The following is a 21,657-nucleotide window of genomic DNA, read 5'->3' on the forward strand; positions in this document are numbered from 1 at the left end:
CTGCCCATGGCTAATGGGGTGGCTAAACCCAGCTAGATGATATCAAATTGTTTTCTTTCTTTGCCTCACATGGGCGCTGCATTCCACTGAGCTCTGGGACTCACTGAGGAAAACTTGACTTTTTCCTCTCTTTTTGAAAAGTCTGAGAGGCATATGCAGGAAAACAAGGGATGACCAGCTTCTGCAAACAAAGGCTGAGCTGGGAGGTCGCTCAGGGAAGTCTTCTCATGGAGAGCAGCTGGGGTGTGGAGGTGGCTGTACATGCAGTCTTCTCCCCTGTGCATGTGGCCAAGCAGCCCATCTCCATCACTTCTTCCACCACCTACTTCATCTGTCTTGTAATGACCCGGGGAGGTCTGTCTGGAGTCGTGGTGGGCAGGGACCTGGCAGCTCCAGGGGGTGAGGGCTGGGGTTGGAGGGCACCTCAGGTCTTGCCAGTTCTGGGTTTTCTGGTTCTGCCTGGGTGCTGCAGCAGTACCAGGGCTCAGGGAAGCTTCCAGACAGAACGAAGCACGTGAGGTCTCTGTACCCTGCAGCCGGGAAAGGCAGAGCAAAGAACTCATCAGAAGTAGGGGGGGGGAGTTACTATGAAGTCTGACTTCTCTTTTTTTTCTTTCCCTCCTAAGTACAAAACGTCTGAGTGTTTGTGTATTGGTTACTAATATGTGTGGTGGGGTTTCCATGATGGTTACATTTGAAAGCAAATTGCACCACTTCAAAAAGCGCCAGAAGCCTTATTCCAAATGGAGTTCCTGCTCCACACTTCTGACAGGAGCCTTGTTCTGACAGGCTGTCGGTGTGGGAACGATGGCCCAGCTGTCTGCCCGATAGTGTTGAAAAAAGCCAAAACTGTCTGTTTAAGACATTATCCAACAAAGAGACACCAAATTGCAATGGTTTTTTTCACCAATTTTCTCCTGAAGGATTTGAAATTTGACAGGGCACCATGGGACGTGCAGTGCAAAGTGGCTTAGAAAGTTGGTCGTTAAGCAGAGCTGTCATTGCAAATTATATTTGTCCAGGGTGAGAAGTTCTAGCTCATTTGGTGCCCAGACAAGTCTAGGCCTTAGGCAAGTTGTTACAGTTCCCCCATGCTGCTAAAAGGACCCTGGGCGCTAATTTTCCTCTCTCTGTGCAGTTGGAGTCACCTGGGAGCCCCTCTGGGCCAGAGCTGCCCATAGAAACTCTGCTGGATGACCGGGAACGGAGGATTTCCCACTCCCTCTATGGCGGGATTGAGGGTCTCAGCGAGTCACCCACGAGGAGTGCAGCATTGAGCAGGCTAATGGGTGAGTCACAGCAGCTCTGCTAATGGGACGTGGTTTTATTCCTCTCTCTGATTCGTCGAAGGGTGATTCATGTATCATATATGTGGGAATCGGGGAAGATGGAGGTTGCACCGACCAACTTAAAACGTGCCTTAAAATTGCTCTGCGCAAGCCTTCTGGGTAGGTAACGTGAGAAAGAAAGTCAATAAATGGAATTATAAAGTGAATTTCGTATCCCGTGGCAGGTAATAGAACAAATAACAGGAGCATTTAACATGGTTTTTCAGTGTCTGATCTGAGGCGATAAATTATTGGTTGGTCTAGTCTCCATGTTGAGTCTTCATTCGCATGAAAGTCAGTGACTCATGGGAATTCATAACTAATTTCAGCATTTTGTCTCCTCTGTTTCAGTCATACTAAAGTACAAAAATAAGTAAGGCAAACTTTCATCCATTTATGCTTATTAGGGCATTTCATTAATTTGTTTGAATTTTTGCTTTGCAAGACACCAATTTTAAAACCTCATAACTAATTTTAAGCATCCCTTGTGTAGATTCTGTGCCGTACCATCTGCATAGCCGCAGTGGATAATAAGGTTATTAGCGGTTGCTCTGCAGCAATTCAGCTTCCGATGTACAGAGCAGGTAATAAAAACTTGCCTTGCCACAGGAGTGGTCGGATTTACTGACTAGGATGGGATTAGTTCGAAAGGATTTTCAAATTTAAACACAAAAAGCAGCTTGATGAAAATAGCACCTGACAGAAGACGCGACGATTGCTTGCTTGAGTTGCAAGTTTTAAACATAAGACGTGGCCATTAAATCTGGAACTTTTTTAGTGTGCTTGACACACAGAGAATATATTAGAAGATGCTGCTATAAACTTGATATGAAGCAAGGCTGAACTTATTTTTTAATTCCTTGAGATTGATTTTAAGCCTTAGAAAATGAAAATCCACCACTTAGGCTTTTTCCAGTCAACAGTTTGTATATACATGTCACTCTGTTTTGGGGTTGTTTGGGTTTTTTAAAATTTTTTGTGGTTTTTGGTTTGCTTTTTCTTTGCAGTAATAGAATAACACTATTGTTAAAGTCTCTGAAAACCCACAAATTTGCTATTTAAGATACTTCATCAGTTAACTCTTTTTTCTTTATTTTGTGCATTTGGGCAACAATAGTCAGAAATAAATCATATTCTATTCTATTGCTTTACATTTCATGCAGCTCGGAAGAAAAATTGTATTCCTGAGAATCAAGAAAGCATGAAACCTTTTCACCCAAATTCATACGCTCTTAAGGAGAACAATTTTAAAAAACTGTTTATTTGTTGACAAATTTAAGGAGTGATAAAATAATTTGAAGTCTTTAGCGCTACTCTCCCATAGAAGGGAGTAGTTCTTGCGGTGTCAAGGCTTTAGATAAAACATTTGCAAAGCACTACCTTCTGCTTTTTCCATCAGTGTTGCAGAGGATTTACACATAGAGCTCACACAAGCGTTAACAAGTTATTGCTTAAACACCTTGTCCAATGATGGGAGAAGAAACCCTGAGAGGGAGTCTGTGTGCGTGTGTGTCAGCAGTGCAGTTTACTTCCACATCAAAGGAACAGAGGACTTGCCAAGCCAAATCGAACTAGTGGTTCATCAGTCTGGTATCATCGCTTTAGCAGTAGCCAGTAACTGATATTTCAACAAAAGAAAAAAAAATCTTTCCAAAGCTCTTAAAATCTAGTGCTTTTGGATACCTCTGCAATGTAGACATAGGGAAAAAAAATCCATCCTGTATTTTGTAAGTGTTTTATAACCAGAAGTTGATGTTTTGGTTTCCTCTGAGTCATCGTTTTTCTGTATTGTGTTCAGAAGCCAGGGACTTTGTAGAAAATTGGTTGGTTGTGTCTTAAATCCATTGATGCTTTAGTTGGAAACACATGGAAAATCAGATTGTGCCTGAACCTCATAGTAAATGTGATCTAGTCCAGCGTAAGTGAAAACCAGTCTTGCCAGGACTGGGTCATTCCCTTCTGCAGTCACAGCAGCTTCACAGAGCTGCCACGCTTTTTGGTAGCAGTCAGTTTTCTAATATGCTAATTTTTCTGACTTAATCAGTACCACTAAGTTAAAACTGCAGCGTTTATAATCTTTTGTGATACTATTGCATGCATGTTTTCTTGCAGTGCCATACAACAGAGAGGTGTTATTACCTATTGGGAGAGATAGGTACAGTTGCTTGTTTCAGAGCATCTAACATTTGTAAGACTCAATCATTCATTATGCAGTGGAATTCCTGTCCTATTAGCATTGACAATGAGAAAAAACTCAGAACATTTTTTTTTATTTTCTTGAGAATGTATATGTGGTGTTACATGAGTCTTCCAGAGTCTTCCTCCTCTTCAGCATTGGCCTAAAAGGAAGGATTAGTCCTAAGAACAATCTGGCTGAGGAAGACTGGAGGTCTGTACCTTCCCATGCTGGTCCTGACCATCAAAGCAAGCCAAAAGGAGTGCTTTATGCAGTGCTGATTCCCTTGAGTGCTCTCTCAATATCGAGGAGCCCTCTGACTTACGGGCTCTCTGAATCACCTGATGTCTTTTTATTTACCCCTCAATGGATTTAACTATGTAAACTTTTAGTCACTCGGTACCTTGTGGTGAGGAGGTCACAGTTTGATTTCATGTGTGAAGGAGTAGGTCTTTCTGCTTCTTTTGCTGATGGATTTTGAGTTTTCTTCCTTCCTAAGTTAGACTTTTCAAAAGCAATAATCTCAAGGTCTGGAAAATGCCTGCTCTTTTCAGTCATTGCTTAAAGTTGGAACACATCTTTTAAGAGAGTTTTGTTTCTTTTAATTACCTCTAATGTAATTTTCAGGAAAGGTATTTAAGACAATTTCCTTACTCTTTCAATCCATAACTGACAGCAAGAACTGGTTGTCAGAGCCTTGCTGTGAGAGTAGAAATAACATACCAATTTTAGAACGTGATTTAAATTATGTAAGATAATGTTTGCTTACTGCAAAAAGGCTACAGAAATCTTTTAATGTTTCTGACGATTCTTACGTTGATCTACTTTTCTAGATGATTATTGCTATTACAGATTTTCTTATGCTTTTTCACTTGATAGTATTTCACTGAAAATTTCTGATGGAGAGGAGATACTGCTTTCTGTATTCAGGGAATGATATTTTTGTTTTGACGAGGCATTTTTTTATTTATACAAATTGGGTCTTCTAAGAATTAGATGGCTATAATAAACTCTTACATTTATTTCTTTATTTTGAATATTTTCAGGTTGCATGTGGTTAATACATTCAAAATAACAACTGTGTTATGCTGGTTTGCTTGGCTCTATGATTAAAAATTCAAGTCTCTTCTTCTGATACACCGTTCTTGTGTATCATCCATTATGCTCCTGAGTTTTGCAATACACAAATACATGGCTGCTGTCTGTTTAAATTATTCTTATTCAACAAACAGCGTAGTACAAAGCCCTCTTTCATCTCTTTCTTTTAGTTGCTGATTTTTTTTTATGAACACGGTGAGTTTTGTTGCTAATGGTGACTAAACAGAAGTTATTTTTCAGGGGGTACACAGAAAAATGATAGCTTGCACTGGATCTGCTTTTCATCCTGAAGGATCCCCCAGAACTTTGTAAAATTTGATAGTTCCTACACAACAGGAGATATTTTGTTTTCGACATAAATAATTGCTATCTTAAGGACAGAATAAGAAGAAAGCACTACTGAAAAAATCTAGCTAGAGATGTAGAGTGTGTGTGTCAATGAAATGAAAATAACCCTTTACAAGCAGAATGCAGTTCCCCAGCCAGGAATCTCATCAGAACCTGGTGGTCTGCTACAATAGTCTTGACAGATCTGAGCACTCTCTTGAGATCCAAAGCCTGGATATAGTGGAGACATTTTTGTCCTTAGACATTCCCCACACATGTATTCCCAATCCCACCTCTATTTAGCTTGGAAAATTAGATGATGTGAGCATCTATGACAAATTTTGCCACAACTCAGTTTATTGCTGGGGACAAATATGCTGTTAGTGAAAAATAAGTAAATGAAGATCTGGAGAAATTCTGATGTTTCATTGCACAGTTCTCTGTATCCCTCCTGTAGGAAATCTCATGACTATTATTATCATCATCAACACTGTTTTCTTTTATTATTATTTCTCTCATTTATTACTCTCTTTATTACATTGGCTAATACTTCACTATTTATCACAGAGTAGCTGTAGCTGATTTCTTGGTCAGGTAGGTTAGGAATCACTTGCCATGACAGAGCAAGAAAGGCCCTCTGCTTGTGGAAGAGTCTTGAAGTGTACCATTGGTCTGAATCCCGCGATATCAGAACGCTTATGAGAGTCTCTCATAAAATAATACTTGGTTTTGAACATATCGTAAGGGTATTCAACAGATTTCTTAGACCTTCGTTTAAAGAGAAAGCAATAGCAAAAGCACAAGAACCAAGGCAGATACAGTACCATGAGAATGCAGTATAGTATGGGAGCCAAGTTATTACAGCAAACAGGTTAACCAAACTTCAGGGATTTTTAAGATTTAAAAGGGCCTGGAGTAGTTGGGTTCTTCATGAGTGAGCCTGTTGTTCATTTTATGTACTGTGTATGCTCAGGGGTTTTGTGGAGCGCTTTATGTTAGTTGTTTAATTTGGGTCCAAACTATTTTCCGGTCTATTATAGATCTGTACTATTGTAGGTTGAAAGTGTTGCTCTTTGGCATATTTTTCCTTCTAAGCTGAAAGTCCGCATAGACCTGGAGACCAGCCATTTGGTACTGAAGCTCTGAGACTTCTTTTTCTGCACAGACAGATGGGAACCCTTCTTACCCCATAGTTTGGTATTGGCCTCACGCTATGCTTGTTTAGATTGGTAACAGGTTCAAGAAATTTGAGCCTCATTGTCCTGAGATGAGACACACTTGAAAGGGAGAATGTTTTCTTCCTTATTACACCATCTGAAATACTACATTACAGATTACCTTGCTGAAGTTGAATTAATATATGCAAAACTGGACTTGAAGTGTATTCAGAGTCTAAATTTTATAGCACTTTTCTAGCCCAAGGGAAAATTACTGTCTTGGAGATGTTTGCAGACGGCTCGAGCAAGGTCTTAGATTTGTAGATCAGTCAAATATACTGATAATTACTAGGTTTGAAGTTTCTTTGATGTTCCCTTGTAATGTTTCTCACAACACTTGCAGAGTTGCTTTCTCCAAGGGTATTTTCTGTCCACTTCAGCTGAGCTCTCCACAAAGGACGTATTGAGTCCATTGCTGAGGTCTGCCTAACAATCTGCTAGAGGTGAAGCCTTTCACCTGTTTTTAGCTTCATCTGCAGTGAAAAGCATAGGCACATCAGATGGGTTTTCTCCTTAATTCCAAAGTAACTATTAAAATGTCAGTCTTCACCCTTGTCAGATATAAAGAAGGGTAGTGAAAAGTTAAAAATGTTAGTGATTTACTGTAGCCTCTCAAATGGGAAGTTCAATCTGCCGAATGCCATAAGGTTATACCCTTTCACAATCAATTCTTTGGAGACGTTATTAACTACAGAGTTAACAGTCTTGTAGGCATTATGTTTGGAAAGAAGTACGTTACCAGGCTAAACATTAACCTGTCCATCAAAGAAGCTAATGCTGGACAAAGATTCCGCTGTTATGCAAACTGAACACATTCATTTCAGTTTGACAGTGATGGGATGTTCACCATGCAGTATGTTTTTCTTGCAGCCACTTCTTAAGCCTTCTTCAGTGATCTCTTTTGAAGCCAGTTTTCCCCCTTTGGAAAGCTGTACGAAATGTATTATCTAGTGCTGCGATGATTTTTGCTAGCTCTTTATAAGGTTTTATTTATTTGTTTGGTTTTTAATAATTGCATGCGAAGGTAGTGATGGTAACTGAAACCTTTCCAGAAAAGAGGAAAAAATTCTTTTCCCCTAATTCTACATAATTTTCCATATCTGTAGAAAAAATTAAGTGTGAAAATCGATGTGTCCATAGAAGCAGTTTATGTCATGGAAATACAAGTTGTGCTATGTATTATTACTGCGGTGCATCATAGTTTTAGAATAATTTACAGTTTGTTGTCAGATTAGCGGTTGATTAAGCTAGTGCTTTTCTTCTCACAAGATATGACAATTTTACTAATTGTTTTAGTAAGATAATACATTTCCAGGAATAAAATTCATGTAATGACATGATCATTCATTAGAAATGGCATTGCATGTAGTGAGAGTTCAGACCAAACATTTTAAATGACAGATCTTTTTAAGTTGAGCATCAATATCCAGGAGGAAAAAATATTTTTAAAGATATTCTATCACATAAAAAATTGTGTGCAGCTAATATGAAAAAATCACTTGTAATAATTAGCCATTGCCTCACATAACTAAATAATTTTCATCCGGATTTGCAAACCTTTATTTTCCTTAGAGCAAGTTTTAGCTTAGTGTTTCTAGATACTGAAATAACCTCTGTTTATTCCAAGTTAAAATTTTAAATGGTGATAATTCTATATTTCTACTGTCATCCAAATAATATTATATAACCCCCATCCTCCCAACTCTGTATCTCATGCACGTATCCTGAAAAACAGATTTATTCAGTTTAAACCATAGTTATGTTATGAAGCATTGCAATGAAAATATTCCTTCTGATAGTCTTTATAGATTTTTAGTCTGTTTTGGTGGCATGAAGTTTTCTATAGGTTTAAAAGTTGCTTCTGCTTTTTATACAACAGTTTGAAAATTGTTATACAAACTTATGCATTGGAATAATTACTGGAAAATATAATTACATGTATATATTTATTCCTATAAAAGCAGCAGTGGTAGTGGGTTTATAATATTTCTACGCACATTAAAACTGGTTTTTACTTGGAAACAGTGTTTTACTAGTTTGTAAGAACTCTCTAAATATCATCTTTTAACTGCTACTCTTACAAATTAACCAATGAAGTCAGCTACTGAACAAAGAATAATGCTGAGTCTTTATTATGTCTCGTTCACGTATGTGATGGTTCTAGTTTAAGCATTTTAACAACAGTGTTAAAACTTGTTTGAATTTGGTGGTAATAGAATTAGGTAATTTTTTTTCCCAAATTTTGCATGTGTGCCTCCAGATTATTTTTTAAAGGAGAGGATGAAAATTTGGAATCTTTCAGCTTTAGCTGTGAGTTCTTTTACAATTCTTACCTATGCAGAGGCATTATTAAAGGGTTCCGAGTTCCCAACAGCAGTCAAACAAGTTTCAAATTTCATGAGGGCAAGATTGATCAGGATAAGTGATGAGCTCTGTTAGTCCCCGTTGAACTCGTTCTTTTTTTCTGTCAAACGATTTGATGCAAGAGAAGAAACTATCTTCTGGGACAGGTGCTTTTCAGTGGTTCCTAGTGACAAGTCCAGAGGCAATGGGCACAGACTGAAACACAGGGGGTTCCCTCTGAACGTCAGGAAACACTTTTTCACTGTGAGGGGGACCAGGCACTGGCACAGGTTGCCCAGGGATATGGTGGAGTAGAAATATTCAAAAGCCATTTGTTAAAGGTCCTGGGGAACTGGCTGTAGGTGTCCCTGCTTGAGGTGGGGGGGTGGACCAGATGAGAGGTCCCTTCCAACCTCAACCCTTCTGTGATTCTGTGATCTTCTTGCAGTAGGACGCAGGTACAACTGATGTATTTTACTTTTCAGACCTCTGCATAGGAAGATGCCTATAAAGTGAGCCATTGCTAATTTTATTATCTGTGTTGTGTCACTCTTACCAGTAGCATTGCAGTTTGACATGACATTTTATCAGCTGTGATTATATATTATTCAAGGCACTCTCTGCCATTATTTAGTTTTTAGGTTTTTTTCTCCCTTTTATTGTTCAGGTAAATATCAGCTGTCTCCAACAGTGAACATGCCCCAAGATGACACTGTCATTATTGAAGATGATAGGCTGTCGGTACTCCCTCCTCATCTCTCTGACCAGTCGTCATCCAGTTCCCACGATGATGTTGGTTTTGGCACTGTTGATGCTGGTGGATGGGCTAAAGCTGCAATTAATGAGTCAACAGACTGGTAAGAGCATGGTTTAGTGGAAGGAAAAAAGACACAACTGCAGTTATGTCTTTTTCTTTAGTTTAACTTTTGGCTAGTGCTAATATTAATCTTTTTTTTTTTTTTGTGACATTTAGTTTTCACTATTTTCAAACTGGTAATTGTCCCTGTTTCGGGAAGGAAGTCTGTACAGATAATTTGTTAGACTTTCTACTTCTGGTTGCAGTTTTGTGCTCTGTCAAAGAACATTTGTGGAAATGTTACTAATTGTTATTAAGACCAAATCAGTATCTAGCTCTGTTAATTTGATGATTTAATATTAATTTAATTGCCAACTGAGCTAGCTTTTGTAAAAAAACCTGCAAATTTTAAACACTTGAGTTTATGAAAGATGAAAGAATAATTCCAATTGGAAATTTTAATTTATAAACTTCACTGTAAATATTTCTAAGTCTATATAACAAAGATTTTATTTTTATATTCCAGTATATATCTAGGAGCCTTTCAATACTTCTGTATACTTTCTTGGTTTTCCTAATAACGTACAGTAATTTTAAAATCTGCTTAGAGGTCAAGGCAGCTCTTTGTTTTGCCCTAGTGTTAATGCTTGTGCAACAAGAACTAGTTAAGAGTTCTTTATTATGCACGAAGAAATGCCTTTCATATCGTTATATCATTTGTAGCGATCATGCAAAGGCAGTGTACTGTAATAGTTCCACATTTAAAAAAAGGAAAGTAATAGTTCAACTTTTAGAACTGTGGAAAGTAACTTTACTTTATATGTTTAATCTATAGTAAAAATTATTTCTGTGAACCTTAGGTTGACTCTCTAATTACTTTTATACATTTTAATATAAGAGTCTTAATGAGAAATGCATTGAGCTCCGTTATTGACTTGCTTAGGTTCCCGACAAAGAAATACTGTTTATTGCTTAGTTATTACAATTAATACAGATCTAAGATTTAATTTGCAAGTCCTGTAATTATTTATAGTAATAGCAAAATAAAAGCCCACCCCTGTACACTGCCTCTTCTTGAAGCTAGATAATTACCACAAATGGTGTGAAGTATATGAATTTTCTTATTTTTCGTGTCTCTTGAGCCTGTTATGAATGTGTCAGCAATATCTCAATAAAATATCAATAGCAACTGCCAGCTGATACGCACCTGTCAGCTTCTTCTTTGCTTTATATTAGTTTATTTCATCTTATGTCCAGGAATTGAGTTCTGTATTTTAAGCACTGTTTTAATGATTGTGTAAAATGGTAATTTTTTTTATCCTTATTTGCGTTTTTTTTTTTTAGTGTTGCAGCTCTTCTCTTGGACAAGTCATACCTGTAATTTGGACCCTTGAAAAGTCCATCTATCTTTTGTAAAAGCTTTTAGAGCTGAGAATCTGAGACATTTAAACAGAATAGTACTCAAGGCTGCACATAATAGCTTATTGCTGAGGGAATTTTTTTAGCAGAATATGAGCAAAAACCTACAGCATAAAGTAAGAGCCCATTTGAAACCTGCAGATGCTTTTACATTTACTTCTGCAGCATATCTTGCTATTCATATACTTCTTTGAAAATGAAAGTAACAGTAAAGAAAACAGGGATTAGATATTGTGGAATTGATCGTGCTCAAAACCTTTAAACGTGTGTCTTTATGAGAAATTGTAAAGGTCTTCAGATACAATTGCACTTAAAAGAGTAGATCAGTGCCAGCACCTTACTATCTAATGCATTCTATTTGTAAAAAGTAAATAGCAGTAGAATTAGATTGTTGCATTAATTTCCTGCTGCTAATGGATGAAGGAAGACTTGTAAAACGAAGGTGCATTGTATGATTTTGCTGGAAGGCACAAAGGGTAAAACTAAGAATATGGATGAAGGGTTATCCAAACAAGAATGGCAGCTGTTCTGAATCACAGAAGAAAATGTAAGCTTTTCCAGCCTCACAATATCTCCCTAATCCTTGATGAAAATGTTATGAAAACAAAGGGGCAATAAGACAGGATTAATAAGTGGAATTTTAATAACATCGAGGGTCAGAAGACGGTTACATTCTTTTAAGGATCAGCTGTCATTCCAGAAATCTTATTTGTTAAGTATGCTAGAATATAGTAAATTGCATTTGGCATTGGTTAATGACTTGCACTAAATTCACCTTCTGTCTTTTATTAATGTAGCTGAAAAATATTAAAATGAGGCATTTTTAGGGGCATTAGTTCCTCCTCTGTGTTCATTGGCTTTTCCAGTTATGGATCTTCATGTGGGCTTTTGAATACTTCTAGGCAATGTACATGTATTCAAACTCCTATGATCTGTGCCTTCCTTAATTACTAAAACACTCTCATGTGCCATTAATAATAGAAATAAACCAGGACATGAAAATAGATGACTCTACATAGGGCTCAGATATTTGTACTGTAAAAAGGAAATTTTTAGAGCAAGTAATTTTTGATGCTAAGTTGTGCCTTCAGTATGCAGGATACCCTGCAAACACGGAGTAACAATCCCCCTAATAAGTGCGTGTGGAAGGTAGGTGTGATAAGGGCAGATAAGGGAAGCAGAGAGAAAGCCCCTAAAGGCGGTGTCAGTGGAAACGCTGGGGTCCGATCTCCAGCATCCCTGGTTGCTGACACTATGTCCAGACCCCACTGCTCTCCCCGGGACCTGTGGTGCTCTTCAAGTTTTATTTAACTTTGGAGTTTTAGTCTGTTCTTAGGACTTCAAGTTGAATATATATGTGCACACTGTATTTATGTGAAAATGATATTCAGCTTTATTAGAAGATTTATAGATGTGGATCAAAGCAAGCTCAGATGAAAAAAGGAGCATACAGCCAAAACAAATAGTTTTAGAAATTCACCCTTTTTGAAGAAGGCGTCACAGGATACATTTTGTTCAGCAAGATGAAGCCGGTCATCTTTAACTAACGTGAGCTGTGTTAACAGATGTTGCTAGAGAAAATTCTCACTTAGTAAAACCACATTTTTCTGGCCTTCAGAGACAAGACTGACTAGCAGTGAGCCAGAAACTCATGTGTGGCCTTGGGAAAGCCATTTATGATCTGATTATTAAAGGTGTTGAAACCCTGTAAGTTCAGTTGAGTCACTTGGAGGATGTTTTCAGACTTAGGTGGTTCTTACTCAGCTACGTATTGTGCTGCTGGAAACGCTAGAAGTGTATATTGGCCTTGTCTGTTTTATCTTTCTATCATGTGGAGATAATTTTTTCCCTATTTTGTGGGAGTGAATGTGAGGACTAAATAGTTATTTTTGAGTTCGGGCTCTGATTCATCAGAGCTTTTAAGCATATGCTTCAAAATGTTGCTAAATTGTGCAGACAGCTCTGAAATAGTTGCAGTAATTAAATGTAAAACATTATGAGCCTGAGCCAGAAACTTTAAAGTCAAAAGGCACTTGACATTGACTTTATTCATAGAAGCTCTGATCCTGCTCTCACTTAAGTATTATATGCTTGTCACATGTACATATCTTATTATTTGTAATCTGCCACTACTAGACTGAATTTCTTCTGGGCTGCCTGGTAATGCAGATAGTGATTTTCATCCTTTACAGTACTTGATGCCTTTGGACACTTTTCCTTACCTCTCTTCACTGTTCTTGCCTAATACCCAGGTGTTTATTGATCAAAGATGCTTCTATAAGTTATAGTACATGGCATTCATAAACACATTCACATTACATAATTCAAGTGTAAGTAGGTTTCTGCAGAAATTCGCTATTTGCCTGTTTCTCACTAGGTATGAGATGTGTATTATACCTACCCCTTAGAATAGAAAATAATTCTTTTTAAACATGTTACTGAACAATAACATGTATGTATACAATATTTTGAATGGCATTTAGTCTATTTAGAGATCTCAGTGACAAAATATTTAGCTTTTTTATCTTGAAGTACAACAGTAGTCAAAGGGGGGATTTTGAGGGATCTTTTTCCTATTGGATAGGTAACAACAGTGCAAAATACTAATTTTTTCAGTATTTTATGCTTTTGACTTCTTTTTGCGCCAGCTGAAGTAGAAATCTAAATTCTTTGTGCTTGCCTTCAGGATCTTTTTAATACTCTCTCCGTTTCCAGGAGTAGGAAGACCTTTGTGTGAATTTCCTTTCATATTGTTCACTAGCGATAAGCGATCTTGCAATTTTTTGTGTTGTTTTTTATTGTTTTTAACATGCATTGTGGCCATTGTGACACATTGAAGCCTAGGGTTTAGCTTGCACACCAAATTTTGCCTGCATTCCCTCAGTCATGATTCTACCAACATTTGACCAATGTGAATAAATCTATCTTCAGCATGCTTCTGATGAAGCACGGTGAAATGCCAATCACGACTCGCTGAAGACCTGACTCTCAGCCGAGGTCATGCGAGAAACCTGCAGAAGAGACCGAAATGGAGTCCAGTCACCCCTGGTTCCCATTTAGTAGTGTAACCATTGTGGCAAATACTTGCTCTGCAGGGAAGTAATGAGTAAAAATATGTTTGTCTGTCATAGCCAGGTTAAAACCAGGAGATGCTGTGAAAAATTTGCAAGCGCTTTCACATGTGAAGAGAAATTTTAATGCAAAGTTTTTAAATTAAAAAGTTTATTTAAGGTCTGTGGGCTTCAGATGGGACAGATTCTATTTATGCTTTACTAAAAACATTTTGCGATGAAGAAAAATCTGATAATTTGCTATTAACAGAATATATTTGTTTGTCATGAAGAAAATGGAACTGTTTTATTCTCCCTCAAATTATTCCTGTGTTGGGGCAGTACATTCTGATAGTATATGTATAGTACACCAAATATGTACTTCTTTCATTAAAACTCGTAAGTGAAATTCGTGATTCTTTTTAACTGGAATTGCTCGATGCAGTAAAACAAATGCATCGTGTGTGTAACTGACTACTTGCAGGGGTTTATTTAAAAATGTGTACTTTATTGCTGGTAGAAGTCACGTGCTAAATAAATGCTTTTCTCTGCAGAGTGAATGGTTGCGTGATCTTGATAAATGTTCGCATGATTTTTTTCCCTTCCTACAGCACTCTTAGTCCAGATGTTGATCCAGTGCTTGCCTTCCAGCGAGAGGGTTTTGGACGCCAGAGCATGTCAGAAAAGCGTACAAAGCAATTTTCAGATGCCAGTCAGTTGGAGTTTGTTAAAACACGAAAATCCAAAAGCATGGATCTAGGTAGTGAGTGATATTTTTTCAATTGTTTTATTTGAACCTGATTTTCATGTTGTAAGTATATAGATTTTGTAATTCCAAACACAATGTTTATGTGCAGTATTACTGCACGAAATGTCTACTGCTGCAAAGTAAAGTATTCTTAACACGAATGGCCAAGTGGCCTGTGTATTGTTTGTACCACTTGTAAATGTCCATACATTTAAATATCGTAGCCCTCTGGATATATGGTTATACATAAACATTAGAAGTATTTATTAAAATGGAGATGAAAAGTGCATTTATCAATCCATTTGAAGAGTTCATTCATAGTTAGAAAATGGGGCTAGTCTGACATCTGTTTGAGACCCAAGTTTTAATATTTATATCAGAAGCCTTACAAAGTAGCTGTGGCTAAGACAGGCAATCGACTATAATCATTTTAACTGGTAGAACAACTAAGAATAAGTAACCGCTAACAAGCCCCATCTATTTTTCTGCCTTTGAATTTAGATTCTGAAGTGCAGACTCTAGTAACCTTAAACAGTGAGTTTTGATTGTTTAAACACATAAAATTCCCACTCAGAATAATAAAATACAATACCATTCGCTCCTTTACAATAATTGTGAATATCTTAACTGCAATCCCTAAGTCACCAACTTCCTCAGGGGACAGTAAGGTTGGTGGTATTGACTTGTCTTGACTAGTTGTGATGTGCTAACGTGTAAATAACATATTGTACCTGCCTGTGATGTGAACATGACTGACATTGCATGAAGGTTACTAGTTTGCTGCCATTTCTACCCAGAATGTTTGCTTACTGTTGCAGTTTATTTGCATGACGTATGACATTGCTAAGGTCCCCTAACTTGAAAAGAAATATGCAAAACAGAAGGAATGTTGGATGCATGTGGGGCATGGGCACTAACTGGGCTAACCGTTATACATTTACCTTTTAACAGTAGCTGACGAGACTAAGCTCAGTACAATGGATGACCAGAAAACAGGTAAGAATTGACAGTAAGGCTGTTGCTATAGAAACCTTGGTCAAAGCAGCTTACCACAATTACAGAACTGCCAGTCAAATTGCATGAAAACATGAATATTCCAGTACTTGCATGGCTGCTTTCTATTGTTGTGAATAATCAAGTCGTACAGAAAAAGAAAATTCTCTACAGAGATAAGTATCTAGGGTAGTATATTCAGGCAGGTCATACATGTGACTGTAGGTAGACACCTGTTTCTACACTTTGAACTCATAAATATTCACAGCCGTTTGGATTTTTTGTCCTTTCAAAAAAAATCTTGGAAAATCTCCTCCTAGCTTCAAACTCTAATGTACAGAGAGATGATGTAGAAGAGTCGAATGTTTGGATATTACAGTGCTAACAGAGCGCTTGGAAATAATTATTTTAATTAGAAAACTGCTACCTTTGCCTTAAGTGGTCATCAGATACATGTTGTGAGTTGAGTTGAAGATTATTAGTGCAAGTTGATTTGCCTTTGAAGCTGAAACCCGAGCATCGTAAGAGAACAAAAGAATATGTAAATAGAATCTTTTCCGCACACCATCGATTGTAATGTTTCACACAATGATAATGAGAAATAGCTTTCAAAGCATATTTTTTATTAGTAATTAAAATAATGCACCAACTGCAATTATGAACCTTTATGATTTATTAATATAAGTTAGCTTTTGACCTTTGGAATGCTATTTTAATTAGGCTAGATGCAGAGGACACCATAACATTACTTAGCTCTAATTAGGAACAATTCACCTTTTTAACCCGAAAATATTATTTATTTTAGTATGATTTGGGGAGTAGGGCATTCCATACAGAATTTACAATTAATAATTCACAGCTGTATCTCTGTTTAACCACACTTTCCAACATGAGTAGGAATACTGAAAAGCCATAAGTAATCAAGTGATAAAATTATAATTTTTATTTAAACAGCTAAAACTTCTAGCTCTTAAAATGTTGCAGAATATGGCCACAGACTTGCAGCTTTGCAAATTGAGAATGAGTACACAAAATTAAAATGTATGAATGTTTTGAAGGATTAAAGCCATCAGAGTGTGAATGTATGAATTGTGTTAATGGTTGTGGTAAGAACCAGTGCTTAGGAACTGCCTTCGCCCCTGAGCATTATTCACATAAAAAGGAGTTACAGATCAAACTCAAAATTATTGTAAATTATTTTTCATTTTCTTATTAGCCTGCCTATTTGAATGGGAAGTGAATAGAGTGGTGTAAAACCTGTGTGTTTTAGTAAAATATGTTGCTTAGGTTTTAAAAGTGCGTAGTGTTTTTGGTGGAATCAATAGAGGGTGGTATTAATCGAGTGTAGTTTTTCTCTGTGTGTAACACCTGGATTAAATTCCAAAAAAGAGACAAGTCAGACAACTTGGGTGAAAGAGCATGACCGTAACCATCTGGATTAAGCAGTTACATATTTTGTGCACAGCAAGCTCAGTGGCTGGAAAAAAGGAAGACCACCTTTTACTGTACTTTTATTTTATTTATCTTGCATGCTTTTAACCAGGTTTTGTATATAAACACTGGATTTCTCCCATTACTGAAGATGGATGTGGTTGTTAAACAAACCACTTACTGTAGTTTGGCTTAAAAATCGTCTGGTTCTAAGAAAAAAAAATGCTTCAAATGTGTGGTGAACTATGTTTTAATGAACTCTAGAAGCCAGAAAACTTCAGCATATATTTACTTTAGAAAAAATAAAAACAAATTCAGTTACAGTCAAAGTTGGACTTCGGAGTATTGGCTGAAAAGGGGAGTGTAGAACTCACCAGCCCTAGTTACTATAATAGATTTTTAATTATTTTTCTTTCTATAGTTCACTTGAAGTGCCTAATCCTTGCAGTGTTTACAGTTCATCCTAGAGGTTAGAAGTATATTCAGTAGCAATTGAGCATGGCTCATTTATTGAGTCCCAGGCATACTATAGTTCTAGGTGGTTATTTTTCCATGTACACATTGTGAAAATGAAGAAGAAAGAAAAAAAATCAAAGAACATTTATTTAAATTGTTTATTTATTTATTTTTACACAGTGCTATTTAAATAAACTGGTTTATTAAATGGAACCAAATTGAAACTATTTTTGATGCAGTTGCATGCTCTATTCCTCCCCTACTCTCCCCAGCCAAAATGTTACTTTTTTAGTGTATGAATTGAACTAGAAATAGGAGAATTTATCAAATCTAATGGAGCAGATGTTAGTAACTATATAGACTCACTGCTAATGTCCTTTAAGAAAGTGTTTAGAAAGTAGACTTTGTGGGTTTGCAAAACTGCTTTTATCAAATCGAGGGAAGTTTTTGGCATCAGTTGCTGGTAGCATTTAACCTGAGAGTTAATAAAAATAATGTTTCAGAAAGAAGCAAAATTGTCAGTTTTTAATTCATTTAAAAGAAAGTGCTGATGAAAAATTACTTTATACCCTTTAAAATTAGTCACTGAGAGAACATCATATATCGTTTGACACCGTACTTTTTGCCTTTGCAAATTGCCCAAGTGGATTTGTGGTACTGCATAAATACTTAACATAAGATGAGAGAAGCGGAAGCACAGTGAGTTGTTGAACAGCATCAGCACAAGGGATAAACAAAGGGCTTGGAGCAGGGAGCAGCACCTAGGCTTCATGTGAAGCATGGGTGTTAAATGTCTCGCGGGAGCTGTATGTGCTGTGAAGTTATGTGGTGGGGGCTGCCTGTGCCGTGGGAGAGCAGATGCACGCAACGCGGGCACAGTCATGCATGAGCAGAGGGTTGCATGGCCTGGAGGGCAAGGCTTGGCTGTTGTCCCCAGGGGCTGGCCAGCGGGGACGTAGGGAGTGGCGATGCACGTGTGGTGGGCAGGGGCTGTGCTGGGTGGTGTGAGCATCCTACAAAGCCCTTGAGAGATGGAGAGTGGTGCGTGGCATGGAGAGTGGAGCCGTGCGGCTGAGCGTATAAGCAGAGCGTGTGAGGGGGCTGTGCACATGCTGGCAGTCACAGTAGGAGGACTGCTGTGGTACGGAGGGGTGAATCTACCTCAAAGGATATTTGTTAAGAAAATTGTTGGAAAGGAAGATTTTGATAAACTTCAAATTGTAAAAATGATAAAAGAATCCCTTTCATCCCTCAGTCATATAAAGATGCTTTAGGTAGATGTGTCTTTTTCTCTTCTTTTTTTCTACTTTAAATTCTGGTGTCAAAATAGAAGTAGAAATCGTTCTGAGCAGATAACATTTCTGATGATTACCACCAGCGCTATAAAGGCTGGAAGAAAATGCTGACATTTTTGTATTTAGAAAACAAGGTTTTGATGTGACTCATAAATTTTAAACAGAATTCATTTTAAAGAAAGTTTGCTGTTTCTCACTGCATTATGGGTAAGCAACTCACTTTCTGGCTGGTGAATTCTAGTAATAAATTCTGAACTCGCTCAATTTATGGGGAGGCTTAACTATGTATTTTGAAAATAGTAGACTTGCTATGAAGTGGCCATAGAAGATAGTGAAGGTATTAAAATATACATAGCTTTATGATCACAGTGATTAAATTGCTTGCGAAAGGACATTTCCCTCTTCTGAATTCTGCAACCTGTCTACATTTGTGTTCATGGCCACCCAAGTTCAATAAATATTCGTATCATTTCTGTAATCCATTATTAGTTTTACAGTACTCAAGAAACATTAGGTCATATCCTATCTAGCTTTTCCTTTGGGAAAGCACAAGTTACATAAATACATTTCTCAGAAAGATCTGTATTGGGTGGCAGGAAAGGGAATTTTTTTTAATGTCCTTTATGAACATAAATGGGCACATAAATGCCTTCTTTATAATTACTGTTTACAAAAAGAGCCACTCAGTAATTAGGAAAAGATATATGAGCATTTCATTTAGAAGGTTGCAAAGCAGAATCTGGAATATGGAAGTTTACAGTAAGTTGCCATATAAGAGGATACCCTTTCCTTTTGTATATGAAATTGAATCTGTCAAACAGCTGGTTTATATATGATTGTCCCATTTCCTCTTTTTTTCCTTCAAAATGTTGCATTCATTTTTCCTGTCTCATGGACCTTTTTTAACAAAATACAATCTCAAAATGTAGAAAACAAAATAAAATATCATTTCTTATGTTCTGCATGCATTAGGAGAGGAATAGCAGATTTTGGCATATGCTAGAAAGCGGACAGTTTTATAGGGCACTGTCTAAATTGGAGTTCTTTCACTGGGTAGAGAGAGTGCTATGTAAAAACACTTCCCTTCAGCCCATGTTCAGGAGTTTGGTGAACCTGGACTGCAGCTTGTTTGCACAGCTGGGAAGCCATCAAACCCCCCTTGGCCCAGCTGGCTGCTCTGTTCACCCCAGCAGCTGCGCTGTGCCCCAACCACCCTCCCGACCCTCAGCCCTCCAACAAGTACAGGCTGTGAGGGAGGGTGGCTTCTTCGAGGAGATGCGAGTTCACCAAGATAAAATTTCTCATTTGTTGGGGTGGGTTTATTTCAGGCCAAGGGTCCAAACAGCAGGACTCCGGACTGCCGGGGGAAGCAAACTGCAGGAGTTGTGTAGAGCTGTGAAAGAGGATTTTTGTTTTATTTCTATTTACAAGTTCATCTTATCAGTAGGGCAGCTGAAGGGGAATAGTTTGACAGCTGCTGTTTGAATTTATTTGATCTGAGGGCTTTCAGTTTAACCTAATTGCTCAGGCTTTTAATAGCTGAGTGGAAAATGAAAGTGTTTGCTGCTTTGCTCCATCTCATAACAAGTGAGCAAGCAGCATGGAGAAGATTTGCCATGCTGCTATTCTGCATCCCTTCTGTAGATCCAGCAACCCCCTTCCTCCCCACCCAATAGTGAAAGAAGCCCTTTTTAGTAGTGTAGTAGCAGTTTTCCCCTATGTAAGGTGACTTCACATACCTTTGTTAAAGAGCGGTGACAGATACTGTGTCTCTTCTCCCTCCTATTATCTACCAGAATAGGGATCAACTCCAGAGCTTTGTATTATTCTGAGATAAATACTTGAAAAAGATAATTTTCTTTTATGACATTATTCACACCAGACCCTGCTTACAAATGTATTGTTCATTGGTTTGGTATTCCTGAGGGTTCAGTTCTTGGCTCTGTCTCTCAGTGCTGGCCGGCTTTGAAATTTGTCTTTCTGTGCCTCTGTCAGATGAGGATAATGATATCAACGGAGTAACAAGTCACCGCCTGGGACTGCTGTGGTGCCACAACACCCTTCTCTGTTCTGCTCCCCTTGGGTAGAGAAGAAGTGGGCTTCCATATTATAGGCAGGAGCTCTGGTCTCATAACTTCAGGAAATGTAGCGATGATGATCATGTCCCGCCTCATCTTTTTCTCTGGCCACAAATCCTGTGGAAAATCTGGCCAAGACTCTACTGCACTTTTGAATAAAATAACTTCAACTAAATGCAGTGATTTTTTTTTCCCTGAAAGATCTCTCCCAGTTTTAACAATAATATGAGATCTAATTGAGCAATTGTCAGCTGATTTGCACTGTTGAGTGTGTGTATCTAAAAACAGAGTCCAGACATTTAGTCCACAAACCTGAGAAGAAAAGTCCGGATGGGGAAAGGCTTTTACGGAATACTGTCTGGGGCTTTCTTGGCACACCTCTGGACATGCTGCAGCAATACGAGCTGCCCTCAGCCCCAGCTGTAGTGCTGCCCAAACATCAACCTGGTGACTGCCAAGAATGCATTTCTTTTCCAGCTGGATAACTGGTATTGCCTGACTAATTGGGTCCTTTCCACAGATTATTTTTAAACAACTTCATAAAATCCCAGCAAGTCAACTGGTATTTCTCAGAAGCATTGCATTATGAAATTGTTAGCAATTTGATGCAAGTCTTTAAAACTCGATTAAAAGCAAACAACGTTGTTCCTTGAAGCCAGAAGTCAGGCTACTTTGCAAGACTGTTACTCTAAACACAATAGCATTCATGCCCATGATCCGCTCGGTCTCTGTTCATCAGTTGCTAGTACAAATGAAATATTCTGCTCAAAACAAAAATAATTAATCGTTTTGTTTGATGCCATTAGATATGTATCTCGCTTTCTTTTACGAGCTATGTTTTTAAAGCCCCACAATTACTTTATCGTTCAAGTCGTTAAAATAATAGTAACGGATGTTGGTCT

At 37.7% G+C, this 21,657-nt stretch overlaps 1 protein-coding gene across 8 annotated transcripts in view; it reads left to right on the forward strand.

The window, feature by feature from the left end:
* Positions 1–21,657, forward strand: part of PARD3 (par-3 family cell polarity regulator) — a 458,445-nt gene that overhangs the window by 289,428 nt on the left and 147,360 nt on the right. For 3 of the 8 annotated variants that reach the window (XM_059818401.1, XM_059818403.1, XM_059818404.1), the window contains 4 exons: positions 1,139–1,289; positions 9,157–9,346; positions 14,366–14,427; positions 15,454–15,498. In XM_059818401.1, the coding sequence (XP_059674384.1) occupies positions 1,139–1,289; positions 9,157–9,346; positions 14,366–14,427; positions 15,454–15,498 (448 nt within the window). Of the gene's footprint in view, positions 1–1,138; positions 1,294–1,937; positions 1,943–9,156; positions 9,347–14,365; positions 14,518–15,453; positions 15,499–21,657 lie in introns of all 8 variants that reach the window. The other 5 variants (XM_059818399.1, XM_059818402.1, XM_059818398.1 and 2 more) reach the window with 3 other exon arrangements.

Source organism: Gavia stellata, chromosome 6, assembly GCF_030936135.1.
Source record: "Gavia stellata isolate bGavSte3 chromosome 6, bGavSte3.hap2, whole genome shotgun sequence".
NCBI classification, from domain to species: Eukaryota; Metazoa; Chordata; class Aves; order Gaviiformes; family Gaviidae; genus Gavia; species Gavia stellata.